The sequence below is a fragment of the Erythrolamprus reginae genome, chromosome 2, assembly GCF_031021105.1.
Source record: "Erythrolamprus reginae isolate rEryReg1 chromosome 2, rEryReg1.hap1, whole genome shotgun sequence".
In the NCBI taxonomy this organism is placed as follows: Eukaryota; Metazoa; Chordata; class Lepidosauria; order Squamata; family Dipsadidae; genus Erythrolamprus; species Erythrolamprus reginae.
The window spans coordinates 96,857,146-96,884,666 of NC_091951.1; the positions used below are offsets into that span (position 1 = coordinate 96,857,146).

General features: G+C 42.7%; 1 protein-coding gene across 8 annotated transcripts in view; it reads right to left on the reverse strand.

Moving 5' to 3' along the window:
* RBM6 (RNA binding motif protein 6) overlaps positions 1-27,521 on the reverse strand; it is a 109,531-nt gene that overhangs the window by 74,534 nt on the left and 7,476 nt on the right. For 5 of the 8 annotated variants that reach the window (XM_070738850.1, XM_070738854.1, XM_070738855.1 and 2 more), the window contains exons 2-5: positions 26,372-26,454; positions 5,522-6,830; positions 4,816-4,905; positions 2,988-3,054 (exon numbers count right to left, since the gene is read on the reverse strand). In XM_070738850.1, the coding sequence (XP_070594951.1) occupies positions 2,988-3,054; positions 4,816-4,905; positions 5,522-6,830; positions 26,372-26,415 (1,510 nt within the window). In that variant the 5' untranslated portion in view covers positions 26,416-26,454. Of the gene's footprint in view, positions 1-2,987; positions 3,055-4,815; positions 4,906-5,521; positions 6,831-26,371; positions 26,455-27,329; positions 27,421-27,521 lie in introns of those variants that run through there. The other 3 variants (XM_070738853.1, XM_070738852.1, XM_070738849.1) reach the window with 2 other exon arrangements.

Here is a 27,521-nt window from a genome sequence, read left to right on the forward strand (position 1 = left end):
TACCATGTCGCGTGGGTGCCCCCCCTCGTGAGACGGACCCTGTACTACTTGAGTCAGGTCCATGGCTGTCATGGTGGCCATGACCTCCTGTGCTCGCCCAGAGGTTTTGCCGAATGACAGTAGGTTAAAGTCCCCCAAGACAATAAGTCTGGGGAACCCCACCGCCAACCCGGCTACCTCCTTGAGCAGCACAGGCAGGGCTGTTGACATGCAGCTGGGAGGCAGGTACGTGAGCAACAAGCCCACCTGAACCCCTAAGTCCAACTTCACAAGGAGGGACTCACAACCTGCAATCTCTGTAGCAATGAGTCTACTCCTCCCCCCCTTCCCTGGGGTCGAGGCTGATGCAATACTTGGAACCCGGCTGGGCAAATTTCAGAGAGAGGAACTCCTCCCTCTGGGCTCCACCAGGTTTCAGTCAGACATGCCAGGTCGACCTCCTCATCCAGGATCAGATCCCGGATGAGGAGAGCTTTATTTACCACCTACCTGGCATTGAGTAGCAGCAGCCTGAGCCCAGGGCCAGAATTACACTTGTTACCAGTATCCTGAGTTGAGCTCACGGAACCGGAACAAGGGATCACTATTAAGCAGTGGTCCCTTGTTCCCCTGGAACAGCTAGCTCTGTGGCTCCTGCCATATTTGCCTCTCCCCACCAGCACCGGGATATTCTGACCCTCTGCCTCCCCAGAGATAAGTGCCCCCTCTCCTCCTGCCTCTCCAATGCCAGGTGGGCCAAATATATCATTCATATCGTTCCCATTCACCCCATCTATACCATAGTCCCACCAACCCCACCCATAACAATCATTCATACCATACATTATTTCACCCCAATTATCTGTCAATTAAAAAAACCCCAATAATTTAATTAAAATATAGATTAAATTAATAGTAGTTAAAACAGTAAAAAAGTGAATAAAATGTATATAAAATATAAAACTAAGTACTATACACAGAACAAGCTGGTTTTACTACAAATTGAACATTATTAATACTTACAAGGCCCCAAAATACAAAATTATAAATAATACTAGTCAGATATGTTAGATGAACTGGACTTTAAAACTAATCAGAATGTTATTGTTGTGAAAAGTAATACAGAAGTATACATTTGAAACGGGTGAAATTCAAAAATTTTCCCTACTGGTTCTGTGGGCATGGCTTGGTGGGTGTGGCAATGGAAGGATACTGCAAAATCTCCATTCCCACCCCATTCCAGGGGGAAGGATATTGCAAAATCTCCATTTCCACCCCACTCTGGGACCAGCCAGAAGTGGTATTTGCCACTTCTACGAACTACTCAAAATTTCTGATACCAGTTCTCTAGAACCTGTCAGAACCTGCTGAATTTCACCCCGATTTGAAAGAGAAAAGGTTTTCCACATCTACTTTCGAAAATCTTGCTCATTATTCAAGACAGTAAGGAATTAGCTCATGGCTTTACGTTTGCTAAAAGTTGCTGAATTGAGTCTCTGCTTTCAAATAATTAACTTAAGAATTTTTTTAAAAAACTTGTAAAGATGGATATTTTAATTCTGGAAAATTCTTCTTTTTCATGCTTTAGAGCAGATAGTCACATAGATGTAAGTTAAATACACATAAATTTGTGGGATGATAGAATTCTGTAGTCATATAGATTTTTCCTCTTTCTAAATATCTCTGCATATCAAGAAATATCTAAAAAGCAAACTCTAATTAATATACACTAATAAGCTGACTCTAATTTGTCTTCTACTTGCTTTCAAAACAGATCGCAGCAACAGGGGGGAAAACCCAAGAACATCTTTTGCACTTTTGCCCTATAATATATGTAATGTTTGTTTCCCTTATTATATATCTTCATGTTGAACTTTATAAATATTTATTCCATGCCAGCATATTACAAATGTTCCCAAATAAAAGTCATCTGGTACCAGTAATGGATATAAGAATTGGATCCAGGAAACTCTCAACAAACCATTCTCTGAAATAAAAAGATAATTCACCGAAGTTCACAGAATTCATAAGTAAAGATTTTAGTGATCAGTTTAGAATTATTTGCATCTGATGATTCTGAGAGGAATCTTTTAAGGATAATATGTCAAACATTCAGGTATATCTTGAGATACATTAACAGGAACAGAGTCCAAGTCACGTAAAGTTAATTGTTTACTTTGACCTGGTCAGACCCCATTTCAAAAAGGACAAGGATAATTGAAACAGGTTCAGCAGACAGTAAGTAGTAAGGGATCTGAAAACCAAACAATATCATGAACGATCAAATTATCAGGCTAATGTTTAAAAATCAGGGGGGCAATTTGACAGTTATCTTCAGATATCTGAAAAGTTCTCGTATGGAAGAGAGAGTGGTCAAATTCTCTCTGGTCCCATAACAGAGAACAAGAGCCAGTAGATTGAAATTATAAGGAAGAAGATTGAGGCTAGAAATCAGGAGGAACTTCCTCATAAGTGTACAAACTGTGTCTGAGATGCAATGCACTGCCACATTGCATAGTTAATTCTCTTTCACTAGAGATCTTCAAAAAAGGGCTATAAGGTTCCCAGATATAATAATAGATCCTGAACATGGTTCCAGGTGATTGGACTAGATGGATTCCATGGTCCCTTCCAATTCTATGATTGTAAGATTTTTATTGAGATTGCTACGGGAAAGTATTTCAGGGACAATTTTTAAAAAAGTAACTGAAGACCAATTTTATTAGTTCTTAAATTTTGTTAGAACACGTTTATCTTCTGTCTTTCAAAGGTATCTACACAGCTAAATTAGGTGATTTATAACAGACTTGCTAAACCTAATCCTGAAAATGTCAATCCAGTAAAAAGGCAAGTGAATAGACCACATGCCCCAAATTCCTCTTAAAATCAAAATTATAATGCTGGGGGGGGGGGACTTTACTGACAAGGCAGAATGGATCATCTGATCAATAATTATAGAAACATTAATGTAAATCTAATGAACTTTTGAAAATTGAAAGAAAACCCACCTGTGTAATCTTTTAGACGCAGGTTTTTCACTGGTGTTCCATCACATGCTTTGAAAGCATCGAGAATCTATAAAAATGAAGTGTCCAGTTAAGTGGTAATGCCTATATTATACTGAACATTTAAACAATGAATTTTCATTCTGTTTGGCCCCAAAACAATGATTTCACATTAATGGAAATGAAACTGGAAAGCACTTGACAGTGTAAGCTAAAGTATAGGAAAGACTATGTCACAATAAATTCATTTTTGCTGTTGGACGGTGTTCCCCTTCAATCAATTGCTCTAACATAGTTGAGGTTGTCCTCATTCAGCCACCAGTTGTTCATACATTCAAAGTTACAGCAGTGCTGAACAAGGGAAGTTATAATCATTCCTCCAGCTATCGAAGTATCTTTGCTAGACATATGATTGCAATTCATCCATTTGGAAAGAGCTCGCCAATATGAAGGCTGCAATGTCCTATAGTCACATGCAATGTTCCCTCTAATTTCTTTTCAGTGTGGGCGGAAAAGTCAGTGTCTGAACAGCAGTCCCTTTGGGACTGGGCGGGATAGATAGATGATAGATAGATAGATAGATAGATAGATAGATAGATAGATAGATAGATAGATAGATAGATAGATAGATAAAATAGGGGAAACATTCTGGTTACCTCTCCTATCTCTCCCCCTTTTCTCTCTCATTTGTTTCTCATTTCTCCCTCTGCCTCCCTTTTTCTCTCATTCCTTCCCTCTCTCACTGCTCTCTTTTTCTATTCCTGTCTCTTCCTCCATTGTGTGTGTGTGTGTGTGTGTGTGTGTGTGAACTCTTGAACCATTTCTTTCTTTCTCCCCCCTCTTCCTACCTCTTTAACGGTGGCTGGCTCCGTCTTGATGCGGGCTACAGCCGTGTTGTACTGGGATTCGGGTGGCGGAGGGGACCCGGCAGCAGTGGGCAGCCCCCAGCGCGGCGGCGGGAAAGGAGGCGAAGGGGGCAAGAGGAGGGAGAGACGTCAGCTCAGCCTCTATTACTCAGGGAAAAGGCAGAAGTGCCTGATGGGCGCCACCATCTTTTCCTGAACAGGCGGGGCCAAAGTGGAATGGAGAGCGTGCGGTTTTTCAAATAAAGAAAAACCTTGTCGCTCCCCGCCCCCAACTCCGACACCTGGCTCAACTGGGCAGCCTTGGAAAAGGCTGCGTGGGGGGGATATTTTTCCATGCGCGCCCCTTAGAGGGAACATTGGTCACATGATTATCAGTTGTGTCCTTCACTGCCAGCTTTTGACAAGCAAAGTCAATGGGGAAGCCAGCAGGAGATCACCTGACTCTGGGATATTGCAACTGCCCAGGAGTTGCCTAACAATTACAACTGGAACAACTACAGCTTCTGTGATGTCATGATTTATGATTTATCAATTACCAATTCTAATTATCACCCTTAACTGAGCACTACCTATACAGGTTTGATGTACCTCTGTACCACAGATTATAGTGTTCTGAAAAAATTACGGACTGTTTAAGGATATTAAGGATATTGTTTTAATTGTAAAGTAAATACAGATTAGACAGTGAAGGAATTTGGAACAGCCCAAGAAAAGAGAATCTTATGATCAACACGAGACTACCCTGCTGAGAATCTAATCCTGCTTTTCATTAAACTATTAAATTCTTCTTCCCAATAAAGCATTGTATATCATTTTATTTTACAATTAAAACAGATTGACTGCATTGTTAAATTCTGTTCTGTTCTATTTTATATTTCTATTATTTGGAATTGAGAAACACAAAAGCTATAATATACAGTTAGTGTATTATCTATTACTAGGTATGCTTCATAAACACAACTTACATCATCTTTTGTAGCAGTTTCAGGCACTTTTCCTAGTCGAATCAATTTGCTTGGCCTGGTATCTTTGAGACAGGTTCTGTAGTCCTGGTCCTTCAAAATAAAATTCAAAAGGATTTTAAAATCAACAAGGAAGTAGAGGAAAAATGCAGCAAATCAAATGTAGTTGAAAGTGTGTAAATTCCCTTAAAAAGTTAAAATCTAATCCATAATATTTTATCATTAAGGTACTAAAGCTGCATGTAAAATACATATCCACTATTAATAGCATGTGTCGATTTATTATAACTAAAGAAATTAGGCACCAAAAGCTGTACAGAATACTCAAGTGTTGTATTGGTTAAAGTGTGAAGCAAAAGTGCATAGGTTCAAATTCATCTTCAATTATGGAAGCTCATTTCCATGAATTTAGGCTGCCTACTATTCCTCATAACCAATCAGACGGTTTTTATGAGAAAACTTGGAACAGAGAATATATGCTTACCATCATGCACTCAAGAAAAGGCAAATTATAAATTCAATTAATAAATAATTTCATATAATACCTACACTACAATTTACATATTTAATTATACAAGGAATGAGGTGACATGGTGTAAATGAGTTAATTTCATTACAGCTCACAGCTTTGATTTTTAAAATGGTATCATCTCCTAATAAACATTTTATAAATGTGATTAAGATAGAAACTTTACAATAAATTGCATACCTGAAGATCTGGTTGAGAATCTTTACAAGACTTCCCATCAGGAAAAGATTTGCCATGTCCATAATCAAAGACCCGACATCCTGGAAGACGATGATCTACATCTCGATACTCAATGCCCCTGTAGTCTGTATCCTGCCTTCCAAGGAAATCCAGATCACTTTTTTCTTTTAGTCCAGGCAATTCAGCAACTTGGTCTTCTTTTGCAGAAATTTCCTGATTGCTAACAAAGCCCTGATAAGGTTTATCTTGGTCCGGAAGATTGGAAAGAGGATTGCGGCTATTTTGAAACTCTAGAGAAGATTCAGTCATAAGATTTTGCTCTTGGGGTTGTTCTTCTTCTCTGGCTCTTGATTCTGAATGTGGCAAATCCTCATTCTGAACACTCAATGAAGGCCTGTCTCTAACAACTACAGTCTCTTCTATCTCGCATTCTCTATTGGTTAATTGTGGTGTAGTTTGACTGTGATGGAAATCTAAAACGTTTGTGTCTGCTGAGGGTCTCTCCCTTTCTGCAAAATCCACCGGTGGTGGGGCATCCCTACCCCTAAAATCCTGATCAGCCTGAGGTTTTGGCCTAGTTCTGAAATTTGAGTGGGGTACATCTCTGTCTCTGAAGTCTGAATCAGCCGGACCCACATTTCTCAGATCTGTATCAGGTATATCTCTTTTCCTGAAGTCTGAATATGGTTGCTCTCTACCCCTATAATCTTGTTCAGGCATGTCTCTTGCTCTAAAATGTGGGTGTAATCCGTCTCTATTTCGGAAATCCAAATCAGATGTTCCCCTAACATGACAATCTAATAAAACATCATCTCTACCTCTATAGTTCACTGTATGAGCTTCCCTATCTCTATAGTTCATTCGGAATGCATCCCTATTTCTATAATCCATAGTAGGAACATCTCCTCCGCTATACTCCACAGCCTGGCCTTCTCTATCCTGAAAATTTCCAGGATACAGCTCCCTAGCCATAAAGTCTGAAAGAAGTGGTACCCTAACTCTGAAGTCCAACTGTGAATCATCCCTACTCTGAAAATCTGAAGGCGAGTAATCTCTGTTTCCAAAATCATGCATATGACCCTCCCCACCTCTGAAGTCACTACGTGGTCCATCTCTACCTCCAAAGCTGAAAGTAGATTCCTCTCTGTTCACAAACTGAGGATTGAGGATGCCTGGGAGTCCCTGGATATCAAAAGGAAGTGATTCTCTGCCAGAGAAGTTGCCAGAGTGTCTTTCTTGAGCAAGACTATCAAGGGGAGGAGAGTAATCCCTGTTCCACCCGGGAGCAAATCTTTCTTCTTGGCTCCCACTGTAGAAATAAAGACAGTGTTATTCATAATGTCCTTCGAGTTTGTAATCTACACATCAGCATGTTCTTCTCTAACTTTAACAGATGTGTTCAACAGTAAGATCCGCAGAAGATAGTGATGTTTGGTAGTTTAAGAGGTGGTAGTATACGAAAGACGTGATAAGTAAACTTGCGCACTTTTATGTCACCATAATTCCCAGAAGAACTCAACATGGAATACCTGAAATATGAATGAGTTAAGGTAACAATCTACATAGTCTCATAGTAAATTAAATTGGGAATTTTAGAGAGTTTAAGATGCCACCATAATTATTTTGCATGCTCCTTCAGCCAGGAATATTCCTTAAACCTGGTTTTATCACACTATTGTAAGCTCTCCTATAATAAATTCCTTGTTCAACATTCAAAGAAAGGGTTATTAATACAAGGCACTATTTCAAGGTATGTAAAACTTTTACATCTTGCCTTTCCAATGTTACATACTACTTGTTACCAGTTGAAAGGGAACTAAAAGAATACTACATCATTTTACAGCAAAATTACATTTCATTTGTTACTTCACAATTGTATAAAGTTGGAAACAGCAATAATATTCTTGACAGTATTCCTTTACTATTATACTTTTTCATTAAAAGTGTTTATTTTGGCAGGTGATCTGAAGAATTTTATTTTACCCTTAACATTAACATGATTTATTTAGGACACTTAATTCATTCCTACAGAAATGTGCATTTTGGAAATTAAGGCTCAAAACTATCTCTAGTAAACTCAGTTTGCAAGAATTTGAGCAAATAATTTATTCAAACACACTAAGAACAATAAACATAAATATAAATGTTTTGTTATTTCCTTTTATTCTTCTAGCAAAGTTGTGGAAGAATTAGCCCCAGTCCTGATATTGATGTTTTGTACAATTCCTTACTACTTCACTCTGACACCTCTGATACCCCATGCCCCAACATTTTCTAAACTATCTATTTTGATTCTTTTTACTTGCCATGTTATTAACATTCCTCCTGGAATATTCCATTTAAATAATATAGTTTTCTTATTCAGTATGGTTGCCAAGAATCTGTAATCTTTCCCCTGTCCTCTAATTCATGTTTCAATGTTATGATCTCTTTTTTTTAATAAATCATGGGTTCTTCTCTTGTCAATTTATAAATAATATTTCTATTATTATAAATAATAGCTCTATTATTATCAAATTGTATATGCACTTTTTAGCGACATGTTTTTTCGCATAATTGGTATGGCCCCAATAGTTTTCATCCATTTCACATATTATTTCTACTTTATCCCTCTCAAGAAATTCTGCAATTATTTCCCCATTATTTCCCTAAGATCTTCATCTTTTGTTTCTATTACATTTTGGAATCTGAGGTAAAAGGAGGCTCAATCCAATTTGAGATAGATTAATGAATTCTCCATTTGATTCTTTCATTTTTAGGTCTATTTGATCTAATTTTTTATCCTTTTTTTCAGCTTTTAATTTCACTGTTTGTATTTTCTGTTTGGTTTTTTTTGTATTGCTTCTTCGATCGAGCTTACTTTATTGTTTAAATTTTTTATATCCGTTCTCAGTTCCCCATGACCCTTTGTGATCTTCTCCTGGAGTTTTAACATTGTTTCTTCTATTATTTGAAGAGTTGATTTCACCATTTGTAGAGTCACGTTTACATTTACATTACATTGTAGAGTCTCTTCTATTGTTTTCTGAGATCCCTGCTACTCCCATCTGGATTGGTATTGTCTTTTCCTGTTCTCCACATTGTGGTGGTATCCATTTCTTTTAGAACTCTTGTTCTAGCATTTTATATATTCTTTCCCAAATTACCATTTACTACTCCCCCACCCCGATAATTTCTTTTTATTTTCCAACCTTGATTTCCCACAATACATTATTCTATCAATATTTTTCATTGGGTTAGTCTAGAAATATACCATATGCATTTTATAGCTAAAGGAAAGCCTTAATTATATTAGTTATATTAATTAATCAGCTAAATCAATTCTAATAAGCGAATTTCCTACTTGTTAATATTTTAAATTATATTCTAATACCTTAATTTAGTACAGTTAATATATAAAGGTAAGGATAAAGATAGTGTTATAAATAAAGTTACTGGTTAATGTTGAAGAAAGCTTCTATATTAATCTCCATTTGTAGTAAGACTGTCCATTTGATACTTATATTTTGGCAACTCTGTTGAAGTCTTTTACCTTCTCAAACTTCCAATAATCTTCTTTATATTATCACTTTCTGAGTCACTACTGCCGCTAATCACTTCAGATCAGTGTTTTTTCTCCTCCTTACAAAAGGATCTTTCTGGTGTTTTCACTTTCAATCTTCGTATCCAAATAAAACACTATCGTTTCTTCTTATGCTGATCTCCTCGGTCTAAATCTTTCGTTTGTCGCCCGTTCCGAAAATCTTCTAATTATTTTTCCCTGTCCACCATTTTCCTCTAAGTTTAGATTTACTTGCTTTACAGTATTTTCTCTTTATTTCTCTCCTTGGAGGGTGATGGCATACAAATCCAATAAATAAATAAATAAATTTCATTTTTTCTTCTTTCATCGCCAGGCTATCACTTTAACTCTTGCTTTGAGTTTTTTAGCCTTACTTTTTTGGCAAAATTATTTTAAGTAATTCCAGCTCATTTCTTTCAAACACTGCCTAATCTCTTGCCAGAGCTTCACTCCCTTTGCCCAAAATCTTTGGGATTTATTCAATTTATTAATTCCAAATCACTGTCCATATGGAAGTCCAAAGTAACGGGAATGAGCACAGTCTGTAACTCACTGTTATGCTTCCCAAAGCTGGAGTGGTTGTTGCGGCTTCAGATGTGCCATGTCAAAATGAAATGACAGATTGCATTTGTGCTGGGATAAGGAGAGATTCCCTCGTTCCAGCAGGCAGTTGCATTCCACCTCACCACCCCCGGGCTTCTCCTCCGTTTTGCGCGATCATCCAAACACAGCACACCTTCAAAGGTTCCCCAGGCACGAAAAATCAAAGGTTAAAAGACAGAGTTCATCTTTTTGCCCTCTGCAACATCTCAACTTCGCCTCAGAAATCGGCTGGGCACAATTCAGCAGCATGGAGCATCCAAAGGTCTGTTGAGGAGGCAGTGTATAAGGGGACATGGGACCAAAAGGACATAGATGTGAGGTGGTGGCCAGGGGTCAGCAATTTTAAAAACTCAGAGAGCCATTTGGACCCATTTCCCAGAGAAAACAAAACACTGGGAGCTACAAAACCTGGGCGGGCTTGGCCAACTCGATGTCACTCATTCCAAGGTCACATGATACCCCCCCCCCCGCCACTCCTACCCAGGTTTTGTAGCTCTCTCTCTGGTTTTTTTTCTATGGGAAACAGATAATTCTCTCTCTTTTCCCTCTCTCTTTCTCTCCATCACTCTCCCACTCTCCTCTCTCCTCTCTCCCTATTATCTCTCTCTCCCTCTCTCATCTCTTTCTCCCTCCCTCCCTCATTTCTCTTTCTCCCTCCCTCACTGCTTTCTTTCTCCTTCCCTCCCTCATCTCTCTCCATCTCTTGTTCCCCCATCTTTCTCCCCTTCTCTCTCTTTTGAGAAATGATCGCCACCCCTGGTGGAGGCTTCCCTCCCCCTCCTTCCCCTCTCGCGACTCTCTGGCTGGCCATAGTGGGGCCAGGAGTACAGGCGCATGGGGAGACCCTCGTCAAGCAAGCACCGAAGCGCAGTGTAGGATGGCTGGCCATTCGCTTGAAGGTCTTAACAGGATGCAAAAAGAAACGCCTTCTCTCCTGCCCTAAGGATCCTTGCTGTGTCCCATCCCCTCCCCCCCGCAGCTCTTCGGCCGAGTGGGGAAGATCTAACGTCTAAGGCTGGCTTACGTGCAAATGTGGCCTGAAGACAGCTACAGGGACACTTCTCTCCTGCCCTAAGGATCTGGCCATCGCCTTGCCGTGCCCCCTACCACCGCATGATAGAAGGCGGGGGAGGAGAGTCACCGGACCCTTAGTGCAGGAGCGAAGGTACCCTGGTGTAGGCCGATGGGACAGTTGAAACATTCCAGCTTTGTAAGTCTGGATAGATTGTCAAGTGCCCAAATTTTATGGGACCTCAGAGACACTGCAATGTTTTTAACTTTTGACATAAATTATGGAGGGCGAGGGGCGGGATCAGACAGTGATTGATCAGGGAGCCACAGCAGAGGGTTCATCTGCAGCTCCAGAGCTACGGGTTGCCAACCTCTGGTGTAGGCAGATGGGAGAGTTGAAGCATCCCAGCTTCATCAATCTGGATGGAGTGCCCAAATTTTATGGGAACTCGGGAGCACTGCAAACAATTCTTCACGATTGCTTAATCCTACAGAATTGCAGTGGTGTTATAATACCAAACTTTATACTTGGGAACCTCAGGTATTGTTAACAAATTGAGAATGTCCTTGCTTATGTAAGCAGCACCTACAGCAGGGTGTCAAACTGGCAGCCCACTTGCTAAATGACTGAATTATGTCACATGATCATGGAAGTAGTACATTTGTTGTAAATATGAGTATAGGCCATAAGTTACTTTTTCTGAGGCTGTTGTAACTTTAAACAGTCATTAAATGAACAGTCATCCATTTGTCCATTGTTGGGATCATTCAGCGAAGGAGAGCATGCCAAGGAATTATACATACACCTACCACCATCGTACCTACTGTACGTACTACTATTTTCTTTCAATAGGTGGTTCTTTCTTCTAGGGGAGATTTCCATTAATAAAAAGTCAGAGAAATTTAATGTCATTTCCTTTCTTCTTCCATGGCGAAGTCCCACATAGTTTTTAAGGATCATACAAGCCTCTGGACTTCGATACTATGTATGTTGACAGCAGCAGGATTACTTTATACACAAGAATGGAAGGACACTTTGATCCCGAGAATGGATGAATGGCTGCAAAAGTTGATGGAATTATCAGAAATGGCTAAATTGACTGCTTTGATAATAGAAAAAACATTTTTGTTTGTACTTGGAATCTCTTTCTGGGCTTTGTGAATGAGGTGAAAAAAAATAAAACTTCGATTTTGGGGCTTACTGGTTAGATAGATTTGTTGTTAGAGAAAGCCCTGAAGGAAATGGTTATCTACAAATCTTGCCATTGGCTTTGAGGCCTGAGTAGGAGACTGAAACATCATTGATTGAACGTGTGGATAAATTCTGATGAGGGTAAATGCTTCCATACTTTATACCCGGGAAGTGGGGAGACGAGGCATTCCCTGGTCTCCGCCCCCACCGGGAGGAAATGTTTCCAGCGCTCTCCGTGCTCGTCTGCTGTGTGGCCGACAAGGGTGCGGCGGAGCCGGCAGCCCTCCCCTTCTGTCCCAGCGCAAAGGCACTCCTTGCCTCCCCTGCCCACTCAGGGGTCATACACTTCGGGGTTGCTGCTGCTGCCGGTGATTGGTTGGTCGGAGCAGCTTCCTCCCCAACCAGGCCGGATCGGCGGCAGCACCGGCAGCAGCTGCGTTTCCTGCACGAACTCAACTTTCCCATTGGGCGCCCACGAGCCTGCTCGGCCGACCCCATGCCAGCTGCTTCACTACCGGCGCACGATTTGCAGAAGTTTCTCCTTTGTTGGGGAAGTCGTGCGGGCTGACCGCCTTCGGCCAAGACAAAACCGGGACGCGAACCCGGGGGAGCAGGACAGGTGGCCGACGTCCGCACTCGGTTGCCAGAGCCTCGGTTGCCACACAGCTGATTAAAGTATTGGGATCGTGGGAATTGAGGTGATCTGGCAGCCAAGTTGGTTGAAGTCCAGCTGAGTGGACGTGGCTGGGCCCAGAGGGGGGAGTTCCTCTCTCTGAAATATGCCCAGCCGGGTTTCAGGTACAGCATCAGCCACGACTCCAGGGAAGGGGGAGAGGAGTAGTTATTATAGCCAAGGAGTCCATTAGCCTGCGCAGACTCTCTACTCCTGAGATTGCGGGTTGTGAGTGCCTCCTTGTGAAGTTGGACCTAGGAGTTCAGATGGGCTTGTTGCTCACGTACCTTTCCTCCTAGCTGCATATCAACAGCCCTTTCTGTGCTGCTTGAGGAGATAGCCGGGCTGGCGGTGGAGTTCCCCGGACTTATTGTCCTGGGGGACTTGAATCTGCCATTGCTTGGCGAATCCTCTGGGCTAGCGCAGGTGTTCATGGCCACCATGACAGCCATGGACCTTACCCAAGTAGTTCAGGGCCCAACTCACGAGGGGGGGCACACACCCAACATGATATTTCTCTCAGAGCAGTTGAGTAATGGTCTGAGACTAAGGGGCTTAGAAGTGTTGTCTTTGTCATGGTCAGACCATTTTCTGCTACGGCTTGACTTCATGGCTCCAATCCTTCCCCGCAGGGAGGCGGAACCCACTAGGTGGTTCCGCCCCAGATGCCTGATGGATCCAGAAGGTTTTCAGAGGGCGCTTGGGGTTTTACCAGATTCACTCATACACAACTCGGCAGAGTTTCTTGCTGTGGCCCTGAACAGGGCTGCGACGGAGGCTCTTGACCGAATTGCGCCGTTGTGACCTCTCTGTGGCATTAGACCCCGTAGAGCTCCATGGTTCACTGAGGAGCTCCGAGTGTTAAAATGCCAGAAGAGACATCTGGAGAAGCGATGGAGGAAGAGTAAATCCAAATCTGACCGAATACTTGTAAGAGCTCGTATTAAGACTTACAAAGTGGCACTCAAGGCAGCAAGATGTGCGTACTATGCCGCCTTGATCGCATCAGCAGAATCCCGCCTGCCCGGTCTATTTAGGGTGACCCGCTCCCTTCTTAATCGGGGGGGGGGGGCTGGGGAACTCTTACAGAGTAGTGCCGAGGACTTTAACTCGTTTTTCGCTGATAAAGTCACTGAGATCCGGACAGACCTTGATTCCGACTGCATAGCAGTGTCGACTGATAACGAGTCAGTTGAGGTGACTGGGGCCCATCCTTGTCCATCTGTCTGGGTGGAGTTTGACCTAGTGAAACCTGATGAAGTAGACAAGGCCATTGGAGCTGTGAGTTCTGCCACCTGTTTGCTGGATCCTTGTCCCTCTTGGCTGGATTTGGCCAGCAGAGAGGTGACACAGAGCTGGGTCCAGGAGATTGTCAACGCTTCCTTGAGGGGGGGTTCTTTCCGGCTCCTTACAAGGAGGCACTCGTGCGCCCCCTCCTCAAGAAGCCTTCCCAGCCATACTTCATAACTATCGTCCAGTCTCCAACCTTCCCTTTATGGGGAAGGTTGTTGAGAAGGTGGTGGCGCTCCAACTCCAGCTGTCCTTGGAGGAAGCCGATTATCTAGGCCCTCAACAGTTGGGATTCAGGCCCGGCTACAGCATGGAAACTGCTTTCGTCGCGCTGATGGATGATCTCTGGCGGGCCCTGGACAGGGGTTTATCTTCTGTCCTGGTGCTTCTTGACCTCTCAGCGGCTTTCGATACCATTGACCATGGTATCCTTATGCGCCGGCTGGAGGGGTTGGGAGTGGGAGGCACTGTTCTGCAGTGGTTCTCTTCCTACCTCTCTGGTTGGTCGCAGTCGGTGTTAGTGGGGGAGTCAGAAGTCGACCTCTAGGTTGCTCCCTTGTAGGGTAAAGGTTATTTCCTTCTCTACTTGTTTTTGCTTAACCCACTAATTTGGCAGGTTGGGGCATGCTCTGGATGTCATTTATTAAACAGAGCCTATCTGGCAGTCTTGGAAGTGAGCTTTTTCTGCTGGTTATTGGTTCACAATAACAATATTTGTTTGGCTCTGACCCTGTTTGTATTTTATAAATCATTGAAGACCTGGATGTTCTCCCAGGCATGAGGCTACAGATTGGGTGAGTCCATTGTTGTGATTGTAACTGTAGTTCAATGCTTTTGTTGATTGTTCTTGAGTGTTGTTGTGTTATTACTGAATCATATTATTATTCTTCATTGTTTTATGTTACGAGTTTTGATTCCTGTATTCATTGACTAATCATGATTCCAAGGTAGGCTGCTCTATACATTGATAGAATAATCCTTCGCATTGCAATTTGATCACACCACCAAGTTGCCCACTTTTAATCTCTCTGACACTGTTGAACATACACAACAATTAATAGACCAGAATAGGAACAGGAAATGGGAAAAGGGGAAAAGTGATATGGTTCACAAGGAGAAAAAAATACAAATGTTTATAACTGTTTACATGATCTTACTTATAGGTAAATGAAGCAGGATGGAAACCCAGTAACAAAAATGACTAAAATTTTAAAATACGTAAACAGAGTTAAAGACTGAAATGTTGGTATGGTAAGAAAAGGAATGCAATGGAAAATTCAGTTAACAATGGAGGTTCAAGAAAGAATGAGAATACAGATGATTAAAAACTAATTCTAATAATCATAGAAAGTTATGGAACACATACAAACATACAAAAGTGTGATTACAATGATAGTCAATAATTCAATCTTTGTTTTCACCCATCAAAGGTCACTCAAATTTGAGGACTGACTGGTCAATTCCCTTTCCACATTAAAGGTACTGTTTTAACAATCCCCATTTTTAGATGTAATATGTCTTTCTGTTCTTTCCAGTAAACCAAACCCCTATACTACATATGTAGAGCTATATGGAGAATTCTAAATCAGTGTCAGGATGAGTTAAGACACAATTGTCCCAACTCAGCTGATTTAGAAATCAATTTGCATGTCCTTAATCAAGTTGTACTAAAGCACTAACTATAATACTAAAAAGTGTAGAAGAGGAATGTTTCAGATATTGGAAAAAGCATGGTACCAATTCAAGTCTGATCTTTGTAAACAAATTGTTTCATTAATAAGTCACAATTAAGAAAACTTCTCCATTTGTCCAATTTATCTGATGGAGACACTTATAAAAGTGCCTCCAAAAATGTCAAGATATAACATTCAACAGAAGCATACTTTGCAATGCTGTATTGTATGATGAACCTATGATAAACTTTATCATACGCCTTTCAGCAATATGCTATTCTCAAAAATCCTATAAGATGTAAACACTTTAATATGTTTTTATCATATTAGTCCAAAATCGAACGCATGCATGTGTTCTTATTGCCTCATGTATCTCATATTGTTGATAGTAAGATTTGTGGTTTGATTAATCTTCCCTAAGCAAAAGATTACAGATTTCTTGTTATACAGATCTCAAACCATGTACAAATCCCCCTCAAAAGTCTCATGCAAATAATATTTTACAAGATGAGAAAAATCATCTTGAAAAATAGTCAAATTTTAAGCTGGTGTAAAAAAAACCTCATGGAACAGCATTCCATAAAAAAGATGCTATAGGTTAATAGGGCCATTTCCCAAATTTACACCTCATAGAATGTTTTGGTGTTATGGAGGGAGGTGATGTTTTCTTTGTAGCATAGAAGTGCTGTTTTATTTTTGTGTTTTTACTGGCTGTTGTTGTGAGTCACTAAGATCATTGTGTATAAAATTGGTGCCTATACAGTAAAAGTTCAATAAATATATAAAACATACAAGCCTGCCTAAATCACGTCCTTAAATCCTTGAGGGTCCTAAACAATTTGGATCTGAAATATCTTTTTTTTAAAAATAATTTTATTGCAATTTTCAACAACATACAAGACAAACATATAAATCACACGTACATAAAATACAGTTCCACTAATGCAGCTTTACATCATCAGAATTCTCCTTTCCAATTCTACATTTCCATAGTTATGGATATTGCTTTATACATAAACATTTTTTGTCTTAACCTATTCATTATATACACTATTAACTCTTATCCAATAATTATATACTATTATATATACATTATATACATTAGCTTACAACTGTTAAGATTGTGATGTTTTCTTTGTAGTGTGGAAGTGCTGTTTTATTTTTGTCTTTTTATTGGCTGTCATAAACCAGTAAGATCATTGTGTATAAAATTAGTGGCTATACAATAAAAATTCAATAAATAAATAAAACATACAAGCTTGGTTAAATCACATCTTTAAATCCTTGGGTTCTAAACAATTTGTGTCTGAAATATCATTACATCACTTTGAATATGAATTGAGAGTACACTATAAATCAGTGCAGTAAATAACTTATTAAATTATTTCAGATTGGCTAAAGTAAATCTAAAATAGAATACATCACAATAGTCTTTTACAGATCATAGCTCATTTCATTATATTTCTTATTTACATATCTATGTACAATGTATTTTATTCAAGAAAATAAGATAGGTATGGTAAGTAAGATGGGTAGATAGTAGGTATATACACATGAACGTGCAGACCTATCATATATAAGCCTAACGGGTAGATAGAAAGGTAGGTACGTAAATGGTTTTCTCTATTTTCCATTTGTTTTTCTGTTCCCTTAAACATTATCTTGAGCACAGAGAGCCGGGTCAGAAGTGGCGGCCAAAACCTCTATGCCCCACATGCTGCCAATCACCCTCAGCAGCCGTACTATGGCTGTTAGTCAGCGGTGGGGGGGGGGGCCACAAGCTGGGCGGGCGGCAGCTTGCTTGGCAAGGTGACAGATTCCATTGGGATTGGCAGGGCACAGGGCACAGAGCTTTCAGCCACCGCTTCCGACCCGGTCTCTGAGCTCAAGATAGCCACTGCTGCAGCTTCAGCCCTGTTCGCAGCGCAGGAGGGCCTTGCTCCTGCGCCCCTTCTGCCTGGCAGCCACTCTGTGCAGCAGCTGAAGCTGCAGCAGCGGCTATCTTGGCATGCAAAGGCAGATTGGGAGCAGTGTCCAAAACCTCTGCACCCCACATGCTGGCAATCCTGGTGGAATCGGCCACCCGCCCAGCTTGCATCCCCCATCCCCAACTTGCCCGTGGCAGATGCACTGTGGCTGTGAGTCAGCGGGGGGCAGGGGGCGCAAACCAGGCAGGCAGCAGCTTGCTTGGGGCTGCAATCGTTTCCACCAGGATTGGCAGGGCACAGAAGTTTCAGCCGCTGCTCCCGATCCGGGAACATAGCCAAGATAGCCACTGCTGCAGCTGCAGCTTCAGCTTTCGTTGGGCTTCTCCCGTTCTTAGCTCTGGGGCCCATCCCTGCCAGTCCTCCAGTCACTTTCTTTTCTTAGCAGGGGCACCGCAGCCTCTGGAGCCGTAGCCCCAAAGTAGCCCGGGAGTGAGGAAGGAAGCCGAGACAGAGAAAAAAAGAGGCAAAGAGAGAGACAGAGACGAAGGCACAGAAACAAGAGGTAAAGAGTGGGGTTGAAGTGAGAAGGGGAGGGAATGAGAGAGAGAAAAGGAAAAAGCGAAAAATGAGAAAATTATGGAGGGAAAGAATGAGGGAGAGGAAAAAGAAACAAATGAGGGAGAGAATGGGAGAAGGAAAAAGAGAGGGGGAGGAAAGAAAAAAAACAGAAATGAAAGGGAAAGAATGAGAGAGAGATGAGAGCAGAAAGGGGAGAAAAGGAGAGAAATGAGAAAATGATGGAGGCAGAGAATGAGAAGAAAGAGAGAGAAACAAAAGAGTGAGAGAAGTGACTCTTGATTTAAATCATATGGTAAAAAGCATCCAAAGAAGAGAGAGAAAAACCAGCCCTCACCTTTTTTTGGAAATTCAAGAGTGAACGCACAGAGACAAAAATATATACAGATGCACACGCGCACACACAGAAAGAGGGGGGAGGAGACAGGGATGGAAAAAAGAGGGGAAGTGAGAAGGGAAAGGAATGAGAGAGAGAAAGGGAGATAAATGAGAAAATGGAGGGAAAGAATGAGGCACAGGAAATAGAGTCAAATGAGAGATGAGAGAAAGATTGAGAGAGAGAGAGAGAGAATGTGAGAGGGAGAAAAGGGAAGCAAATGGAAGAGAGAAGGGGAGAGAAAGAAAAAGGGAGAGAGAGGAAAGAGAGAGAAAAACAGAAATGAAAGTGAGAGAAATAAGAGCAAAAAGGGGGAGGGAGAGAAACAAGTGAGAGAGAGAAGGGGGAGAGAGAGGGAGAGATACACAGAAATGAGAGACCTGGAGGGAGAGAATGAGAGAGAGGGAAAAGAGAGAGAGAAGTGGAGAGAAAGAAAGAAAAGAGAAAGAGAGAGGGAGGGAAAGAAAGAAGTGAAGAGGAAGGAGGGAGGAAAGGAAGGAAGGAAAGAAACATAGAAACATAGAAGTCTCACGGCAGAAAAAGAAGGAAGATATTTCCCACAGAAAATACCGGGAGTCACAAAATTCACCCACTTGTGGTTGGAGAGGTTCATGTGACTGGGTGGAAGAGATGTCCATCCAGGTTCTAGGCTCCCAGTGTTTTCTTTACTGTGGAAAAGGATAGGTCCAAAGGGCTCTTGGAGTGTTTTAAGGTTGCAGAGACCTCCAAGGTCCCTTCCAGCTTCCCTTCCAGCTCTTACTACTGGTGGAGTGCTACAGCTGCTGCTAGTTGTGCGTTTCCTAAGCAGAAGCCAAGGCTACCTTTAAGCCACGTGGACAATGAAGATGTTAAGCTCATCCTCCAGTCCCGTGATGGTAAACCTACGACACCCAGTTTTCACAAAAATGGGAGTGTTTGTGCCTCAGAAGCACTCTGAGATCTCCCAAACTCTCTGTGTGCCCCAATTTTTTGCAATAACGGGGCTTTTTTTATCCGTTTTTGCAAAAAGCAGGGTGTGCAGAGGGTTTGAGAGGCCTACAAAGTGCTCCGGGGGGAGGGGGGGGAGAGACAAAAGTTTTTTTCTTACTTACCTCTTTCACAATCTTGGTGTCTCTTATAGTCTGAAAAATACGGTAATTTGCCCTATTGGCACTCGGAGATAAATATGTGGGTGTTTCATTGTGGTTTGGGCACTCGGTCTCAAAAAGGTTCGCAATCACTGGCATAGAATAGGCGTTGATTGCTTACCTGAACGCCTCTTCTCGTACGGTGAGCGGGTACAGCAGTCACATGGGGTTGCTCATGTCCAATCCGGTGGAACTGAGCCTAGTATTAAAAAAGCTTGCCGGATCCGCCCCTTCCCCAGAATTCGCGAATCCATAGACTAGGCTCAGTTGTGAAGCTCTGCAGTGTTCAACTCTCATTGTTAGAGGAAGAAGGATATAGAAAGGTAAAGAAAACACATACAAGGGCGGGAAGTGACTGCTGTACCCGCTCACCGTACGAGAAGAGGCGTTCAGGTAAGCAATCAACGCCTATTCTCCGTACTGAAGGAGCGGGTCCAGCAGTCACATGGGACATACCCAATAGATGGTCCCTAGGGTGGGATTAGATTGCTATCGTGTGAGATAACGGATTGGAGTACCCTTCTGCCGAAGGCAGCGTCCGCTGAAGCGTAAGAATCAATCTTGTAGTGCCTGATGAAGGAATTTGGCGAGGCCCAAGTGGCTGCTTTGCAGACCTCCTCCAACGGGGCTTGAGTCGCCCAAGCGGCCGAGGTGGCTGCGCTCCTGGTGGAATGCGCTGTGATGTTCCTTGGAACTGAGAGGGAGGCCGACTCATAGGCCTTAGATATAGTCCCTCTGATCCAACGGCCTATTACTGTTGAAGACACTTTGGCCCCCATGACTCTGGGATGATAGGCTATAAAAAGTGCTTCTGACCTCCGAAAGGGTCCTGTGCGTTGGACATAGATTCTCAGCGCTCTGGTGAGATCTAGGGTGTGCCATCTAATCGCCAAGGGATGGTCTCGTTGGAGGCAGAAGGAAGGTAGGACAATATCCTGAGATCTGTGGAACATGGAACTAACCTTGGGTAAGAAGGTGGGGTCCAGTCGCAAGACTACCTTGTCCTGATGGAATTGACAAAGGTCCTGTCTGATTGAGAGGGCAGCCAGCTCCGAAATGCGTCGGGCAGAGGTAATAGCCACCAGGAATGCTACCTTAAAGGATAAGTACCTGAGGGACGCCGATTTTAGGGGTTCGTATGGTGCCTGCGTGAGGGAATGGAGAACCCGTGGCAAATCCCAGGATGGATACCTGTGGACCTTGGAAGGTCTGAGGTTGGCTATGCCCTTGAGGAATTCCTGAACTTCAGGGAAGGCTCGGAGAGGCTGTCTGTGGGGGCCCCCTAGGACAGATGAAATGGCAGCCAGATGACGCCGGAGGGTACTGGTGGAAAGTCCTTTATGGAAGCCTTGCATAAGGAAGGAAATAATTCTGTGTATGGGGATGCACAGAGGGGAAAGACCTTCCTGTAGACACCACTGGTGAAACTTGGACCACGTGTGGTCGTATATTCGATTGGTCGAACCCCTTCTGGCCTTTAAAATGACCTCCACTGAGTCGGGGTCATGACCACGCAGTTCTAAGTCTCTCCTGATAACAGCCAGGCGGTGAGGTGGAACCACTCCGGGTCTGGATGGAAAGAGGCCCCCTGCCGCAGCATATCCCCCGAAACGGGGAGTCGCCAAGGGTCCTGGACGGACAGCTGTTGGAGATCCGCGAACCAGGGCCGGCGGGGCCAATGAGGGGCGATTAAGATTACTCGGGCCCTCTCGGTGAGGACCTTGTGAATCACGTCCGGGAGGATTGGAATTGGAGGAAATGCGTAGAGTAGGCCTGGAGGCCATGGACTCCGGAGGGCATTGATTGCTTCCGCTCCCGGGGATGGAAATCTGGAAAAGAAGCGAGGGAGTTGGGCGTTCGCATTGGTCGCGAAGAGATCCAGGATTGGTAGGCCGAATCTGAGGCTGATTTGATGGAACAGGTCTTGGTGGAGGTTCCACTCTCCTGGGTCTATCGTTGCTCGGGATAGCCAATCCGCCTGGACGTTGAGGCTCCCCGAGATGTGATCGGCTAGGAGCGACTGGAGATGTTTTTCCGCCCAGAGGCCCAACTTGAGGGCCTCCCTCATGAGAGCCTTGGATCTCGTGCCCCCCTGTCTGCAGATGTGGCGTTTTGTGGCAATGTTGTCTGTGAGAATGAGAACGTGCCGGTTGGGAATGCGAGGAGAGAAATGCTTCAGAGCCAGGGAAACGGCTCTTAACTCTAGCCAATTGATTGGCCTGGAAACTTCCTCTGGGGACCACGTGCCCTGGGCTATCATCCCCTGGGCGTGGGCGCCCCATCCCGATAGACTGGCATCTGTGGTGATGACAAATTGATCCGGGCACCTGAACGGGGATCCTCTGTCCATGGCCGGAGACTTCCACCACTTGAAGGATCTGCGAACACTTAGTGGGATGCCAATGCGCCGATTTGAGTTGCTGTGCCCCGATCTCTGAAAAGGTAACAGGAGCCACTGGAGTTCCCTAGCATGAAGGCGAGCCCAGGGAATGATGCCTATGCATGACACCATCTTCCCCAAAAGGGAAGAGAGAGTTACTATGGATACTGAAGAATTAGATAAAATGTTAGAAATTAACTCCACTATACTGAGTTTTCTCTCGGGAGAGAGAAAAACCTGGGAGGATTCTGAATCAATAATGGATCCCAGGTGAGAAATGGATGTGGAAGGTTGGAGGTGGCTTTTATCAAAGTTGATGGAAAAACCATGGTCCTGAAGGACTGACATGGTGACAGAAAGGTCAGTTTTCACTTTCTCTAGGGAGTTCCCATGAACCAAAATATCATCAAGATAACATAAAATGTGGATGGGAAACGCCCGGATATAGGCCGCCAGGGACCCCAAGAGCTTTGTAAAGACCCGAGGGGCCGAGGAAAGGCCAAATGGCATCGCCCTATACTGGAAATGCCTGCCTTGAAAGGAAAAACGTAAAAATTTTCTGTGGCATTTGGCTATAGGAATGTGAAGGTAGGCCTCAGTGAGGTCTAAGGAGACCATGAAATCTCCCGTGTGAATGGCGGCCAAAATAGAAGATAAGGAGTGCATCTTAAACTTCCTATATTTGATGAATAGGTTTAGTTTCTTTAAATCCAAAATAGCTCTCCAACCTCCGGAGGACTTTGGAACCATAAATAGGATGGAGTAAAAACCTAGGCCCTTCTGACCGGAAGGGACCGGTTGAATGGCTCTGATGGACAATAGATGAGAAATGGCCTCCTCCATACGGTTACAATCTGAGGAGGACCTGGGAGAAGGTCAGGAAATAAAACGTTTAGGGGGAGGAGAAATAAATTCTAAAAGAAGGCCTGTTTGAACAGTGTCAATGACCCAGGGGTCCTTGGAGGTGAGACGCCAATTAGAGGCGAAATGAGCTAGACGACCCCCTATGGGAATAGAGGGAAGATTACCATCTAGGTTTTTTTGAAGCCCTGTTAGAGGAAGCTCCCCTTTGGAAGCGAAACCCTCTACCCCTGGAGTTCCTACCTTGGGAACGAAAGCGGGGGGAATACTGACCTGGAGATCTCTGATAGGAAGCCGCTTGATCTTGCTGGCGCCCTGGGCGACGAAAGGACTGCGTTTTGGTAGCCTTTTTTGTGGTTGGACCCAAAACTTTCTTCTTATCCGTGGTTTCCGTGAGGAGTGGATCCAGAAGATCACCGAAGAGAAGGTCGCGCTTTAAGGGACCCTGGGATAACTGCCACTTCTGGCGAACTCCCGCTTGCCAAGGGCGAATCCATAGGAGTCTTCTTGCCGTTGTAGAAGCTGCAATAGACTTAGCAGAAAATCTAGTAGATTGCAAGGTGGCATCAGCCACGTACTGGGCAGCTGCAAAGACCTTGTTGAAGTCTTGTTGACCTCTCAAGTCATCGGGAGGAATATGCTGTTGGAGTTGGCGAAGCCACAGCAGCATGGCTCTGGAGAAAAAGGAAGCCGCTGCAGAACTTTTAATGGCCCAGGAATCAGCGGTGAATCCTCTTTTGAGCATTTGCTCAATGCGCTTGTCCTCTGGGCGGAGGACTTCCTCCGCCTCGCCTGGCACAGCCGCTGCCGAGTGAAGGATCTTGACAGGTTCATCCGGTTTGGGAAAGGATAGAAGCTCTTCATAGGAAGAGGAAAGTTTGTACAACTTTCTGTCCTTGGTGGAGGGATTAAGGCCAGAAGCTGGAAATTCCCACTGTTTGAGTAAAGCATCTTTAAACAATTTAGGCATAGGAATTACCTCGTTATCCTCCTGTTCCTCTGTGAAGTAGGGTAAATTTTCCTCCGGGGGATCAGTGGAAGTGGAGGCTTGTTTCTCCTGGGCCGCTAATCCCGTAGAAATTCTAGCTTTGAGGAGGAGAGATTTGAATAATTGAGAAGGAAAAATAGTAATTGGAGAAGGAACCTTTATTTGGGATTCCTCATCATCTGATAAACCTTGAAAAGGATCCTCATCATCCTCCATATCCTCATATTCGTCCTGGGAGGAATCTGAATCATCCTGAATAGGAGCTCTGACCGCTGGGGAAGAACCCAAGGGGCGGGAGGGACGAGAAGGAGGAAGAGGTAAGGGAAGCTCATTGATGGTGGAGAGTTTGGCATCAATGGCTTTGGACAACACAGCAAAAATAGATTGGAACTCAGGAGGTAAACTGGAAATATCAGCAGAAATGGCAGAAGAATCCCTAAAGGCCTGGGAGGATCCTGGCTGGGGGGAATCTTCAATAATATCTGGTTCCTCTGGACCTATGCCCCATAGGTTAGGTTGGGGTCTGTCTAGGTTTGGCTCATCCAGAGATAACACAGGGACCCCAGAAGGAGGTAGACTAGAAGCCTCTGGGGGGTCTTGACTACTGATTACTTGGGCCTGCACTTTCAAACGTTTTGCTGATTTGTCATGAATTTTTTGTAGGGCTAGGTCCCTTCTCTTCTCGGCCCTGGTGACCTTGGTCGAGGGGCGGGCCCCTGGAGAAGAGGAGGAAGAGGCCTGGGGGATACTAGTAATCTCATCGCCTGTAGGCCTGGCCTCTCTGGGACCTTTAGTTGTGCCTCTCTTGGGAAAGGTAGCCATAGTCTGACAATTAACAGAAGACAAGGCTGAGCCAATAACTGAATAATAAGGAGAAGAATTTCAAGGACTTCCCAAGAGGAATGGATCCTGCTTCGAGGCCTCGAAGCTGCTGAAACTTGAGGACAATCTGGGCAAACCCAGAGTTCGTGCCCCCAAATCCAGCGGGGCCAGCCTCCCTAAACTTTATAATTAAGTAAACCAAGGCACTCTGGTTGGAGGCTTAGCCGGTGGAGAATTTAGCCTGGGACCCCCAAGGCCCGCTCCGGGATCCACGCGGTGGACTGAGGCCTACGCGGCTGGCAGGAGGCCAACACGAGAGGCCTAGATTTAAAAATGGCGCGAAGGCCTTCGCGCCGAAAAAATCGCTCCGTAATATTTCTTAAAGGGGAAGCGATCGACTAAGTCCAGGAGACTAGAAGGCGTCTCACTCCGCAGGAGGTATTTCTTAAGCCCTTAAATATTTTGTATACAATAAATAATCAATAAATGAATAGATTAATACTTGCACCAGGACCTCCAGGCCAAAGGATTAGAAGAATCCACAAGCGGCCGCGGGGATCGTATCCGGCAAAACCGCCGGGGGAAAACGAAACCGCAACTTCTCCAAAGGAAAAAAGCCGAGCCGCAAACGGCTGGCGCTATTAGTGCAAGTAAATAATAATGATAAACAAATCTTACTACTTTTGAAGAAAAAAGATCGAAGGGAAGGTGTTAGAATGTTGAACGAGCTATCACAATACAACCGCAGGATATGCGAACTGAGCGAATTCTGGGGAAGGGGCGGATCCGGCAAGCTTTTTTAATACTAGGCTCAGTTCCACCGGATTGGACATGAGCAACCCCATGTGACTGCTGGACCCGCTCCTTCAGTACGGAGAATGATGTGTGAACTCAATAAATATACCGTAATTGCTGTTATTAAACTTTTCAGAAGAGTTATAAGATTCCATAATAGTGTAAGGTAAAAACCAGAAAGCCACAACAAAGTATTAGGAAGCCTCAAATTTATGTTAAACTAATTGCTCTTTGATCATATAAAAATGAAACTATTCGACCATGCATAGCGTCCTACAACTAGACAAACACTTCTTTTGCACATTCAGAAAAGATTTCAGATATCTCTATAATATGCAATACCATTAATGGCATGGCAGAGAATATTCTAAATTTCTCACTTACATTTTTAAATACAATTTTTAAACTGCACTAGCATTGTTGTATTTCTCTAAGAGCATTCGTATTACATTTTTATTATGGACATCACATATTTGAGTTGCACATTGTGTAATTATACTGAATATATTCATAGAACAAAAGTCACACATACTAGACAAACCAAATAACACAATATGTTAAACTATTGAATGTTTCATTTTGAATCTTTCAGCCATTAAGCACTTCTGGTATCCAGGTCACAAGTAACTTTTCATATTTTTTTTAATATTACATGTAATTCTCTAAATTGTTGGATTCTATTACTCCCATGAAGAGAATGCTATTTCAAGCACATAAGGAGCTATGCACATAAAGAATCTAGTAATTTCCTGTTACTGTACATAAGCAGGACCACCTGCAACATGTTGCCATTTAGATTGTTCCTGTTCAACATTTCAGCTAGGTCTTTCTTCCTCTATAACGTTCCATCAATTTCCCTTCACTTATCTCTTTTCTTCAGAGACATCAACTACCCTTCCCATCCCACTTTTATCCAGTTGTTGTAAATGTTATTGCACAGTCAATGTAGGACTGCTATCATCAATAAATACATTTTCATATTGAAATACTTACCGGAAAGGACCCATTCTATTAGCTGAATGAGGGTGTCCCCACATTTTGTTCCAACAGACACCAGATAGCAAATTCTGAATAATCTATGGAACAGAAGAATAACAAGAACAAAATGTAATTATCCTAAATAAGCTATATAAATCAGCAGGCATGTTAGCCGATCAAGCTATATAAAAATTTTCATATTTTCTTGAAACACTCAGCTAAAAGTAATTCTGAGAGTTTATTTCAAATAAGATTAATTCAGAGTTTTTAGGGTTTCAACTTGTTCCCCACTACATACTTCTAAAAACCAGATGAATTTCTGAATTGATTCCAAAGAATTCTTATGTACCAATCACATAATGTTATATTCTAACCAAGAAAACAAATCCTTAAGCGGTAAGACTACACAGCTACTAAGTAGAATTCAGTGGCAAGTGAATGCATTCTCCTTTTAAGATAAAAGTATAGTTTCTACAACAAAGAATCCAAAATCTCCTTAAGTTCAATATAGCAAAAGTGAACTGGAATAAAGATCATAAGAAGCCAAGCAAGGGAAAAATAATCACAGTCTAAGTAACAATGAGAAAATTATTTCAGAGATTCAAAAACTTTACATTAGGTAGAGTTGAATTTTTTTCTTATCAGCTCATTGCTATTAACTGAAATAAACACATTTAATTTTGATTTTAGTCTTTCTTAACAAAAGCTAAGAAAATTAGCATTGATCCTTTGAATAGAACTACACCTTAAAGAAAATCACTCCAAAAATAGCTATTCGGGCTGTCTTGGTCAGAAAAACAAGATTTATAGATTTGTGGACATGATGTTCCTAAAATTGAATTTTTTTTTACTCAATCCCCAAAATATACAGCTATTGAAAAATATATCTAAGGACACCAAACAGATATGTCCACAATATTCTAAAGGTGGGCAATTAGATCTTGGGGCCCCAAATGGGTCTATAAACACATACCAGATTTTTTAGTGATGTGAAATAGAAACTTTCCTTAAGAAAGTTAGTTTGTTTGCATTAAAGAAATTTTCCTTCTTGATAAAGTGTTTTCTGGGAAGACAAACAAAAAATACATATTTTAAATACGGTAAGTTCATTTTTAAAAAAACATTGTTTCCTCTGAAAACCTTTTATTTTGAAATTCTATCATAT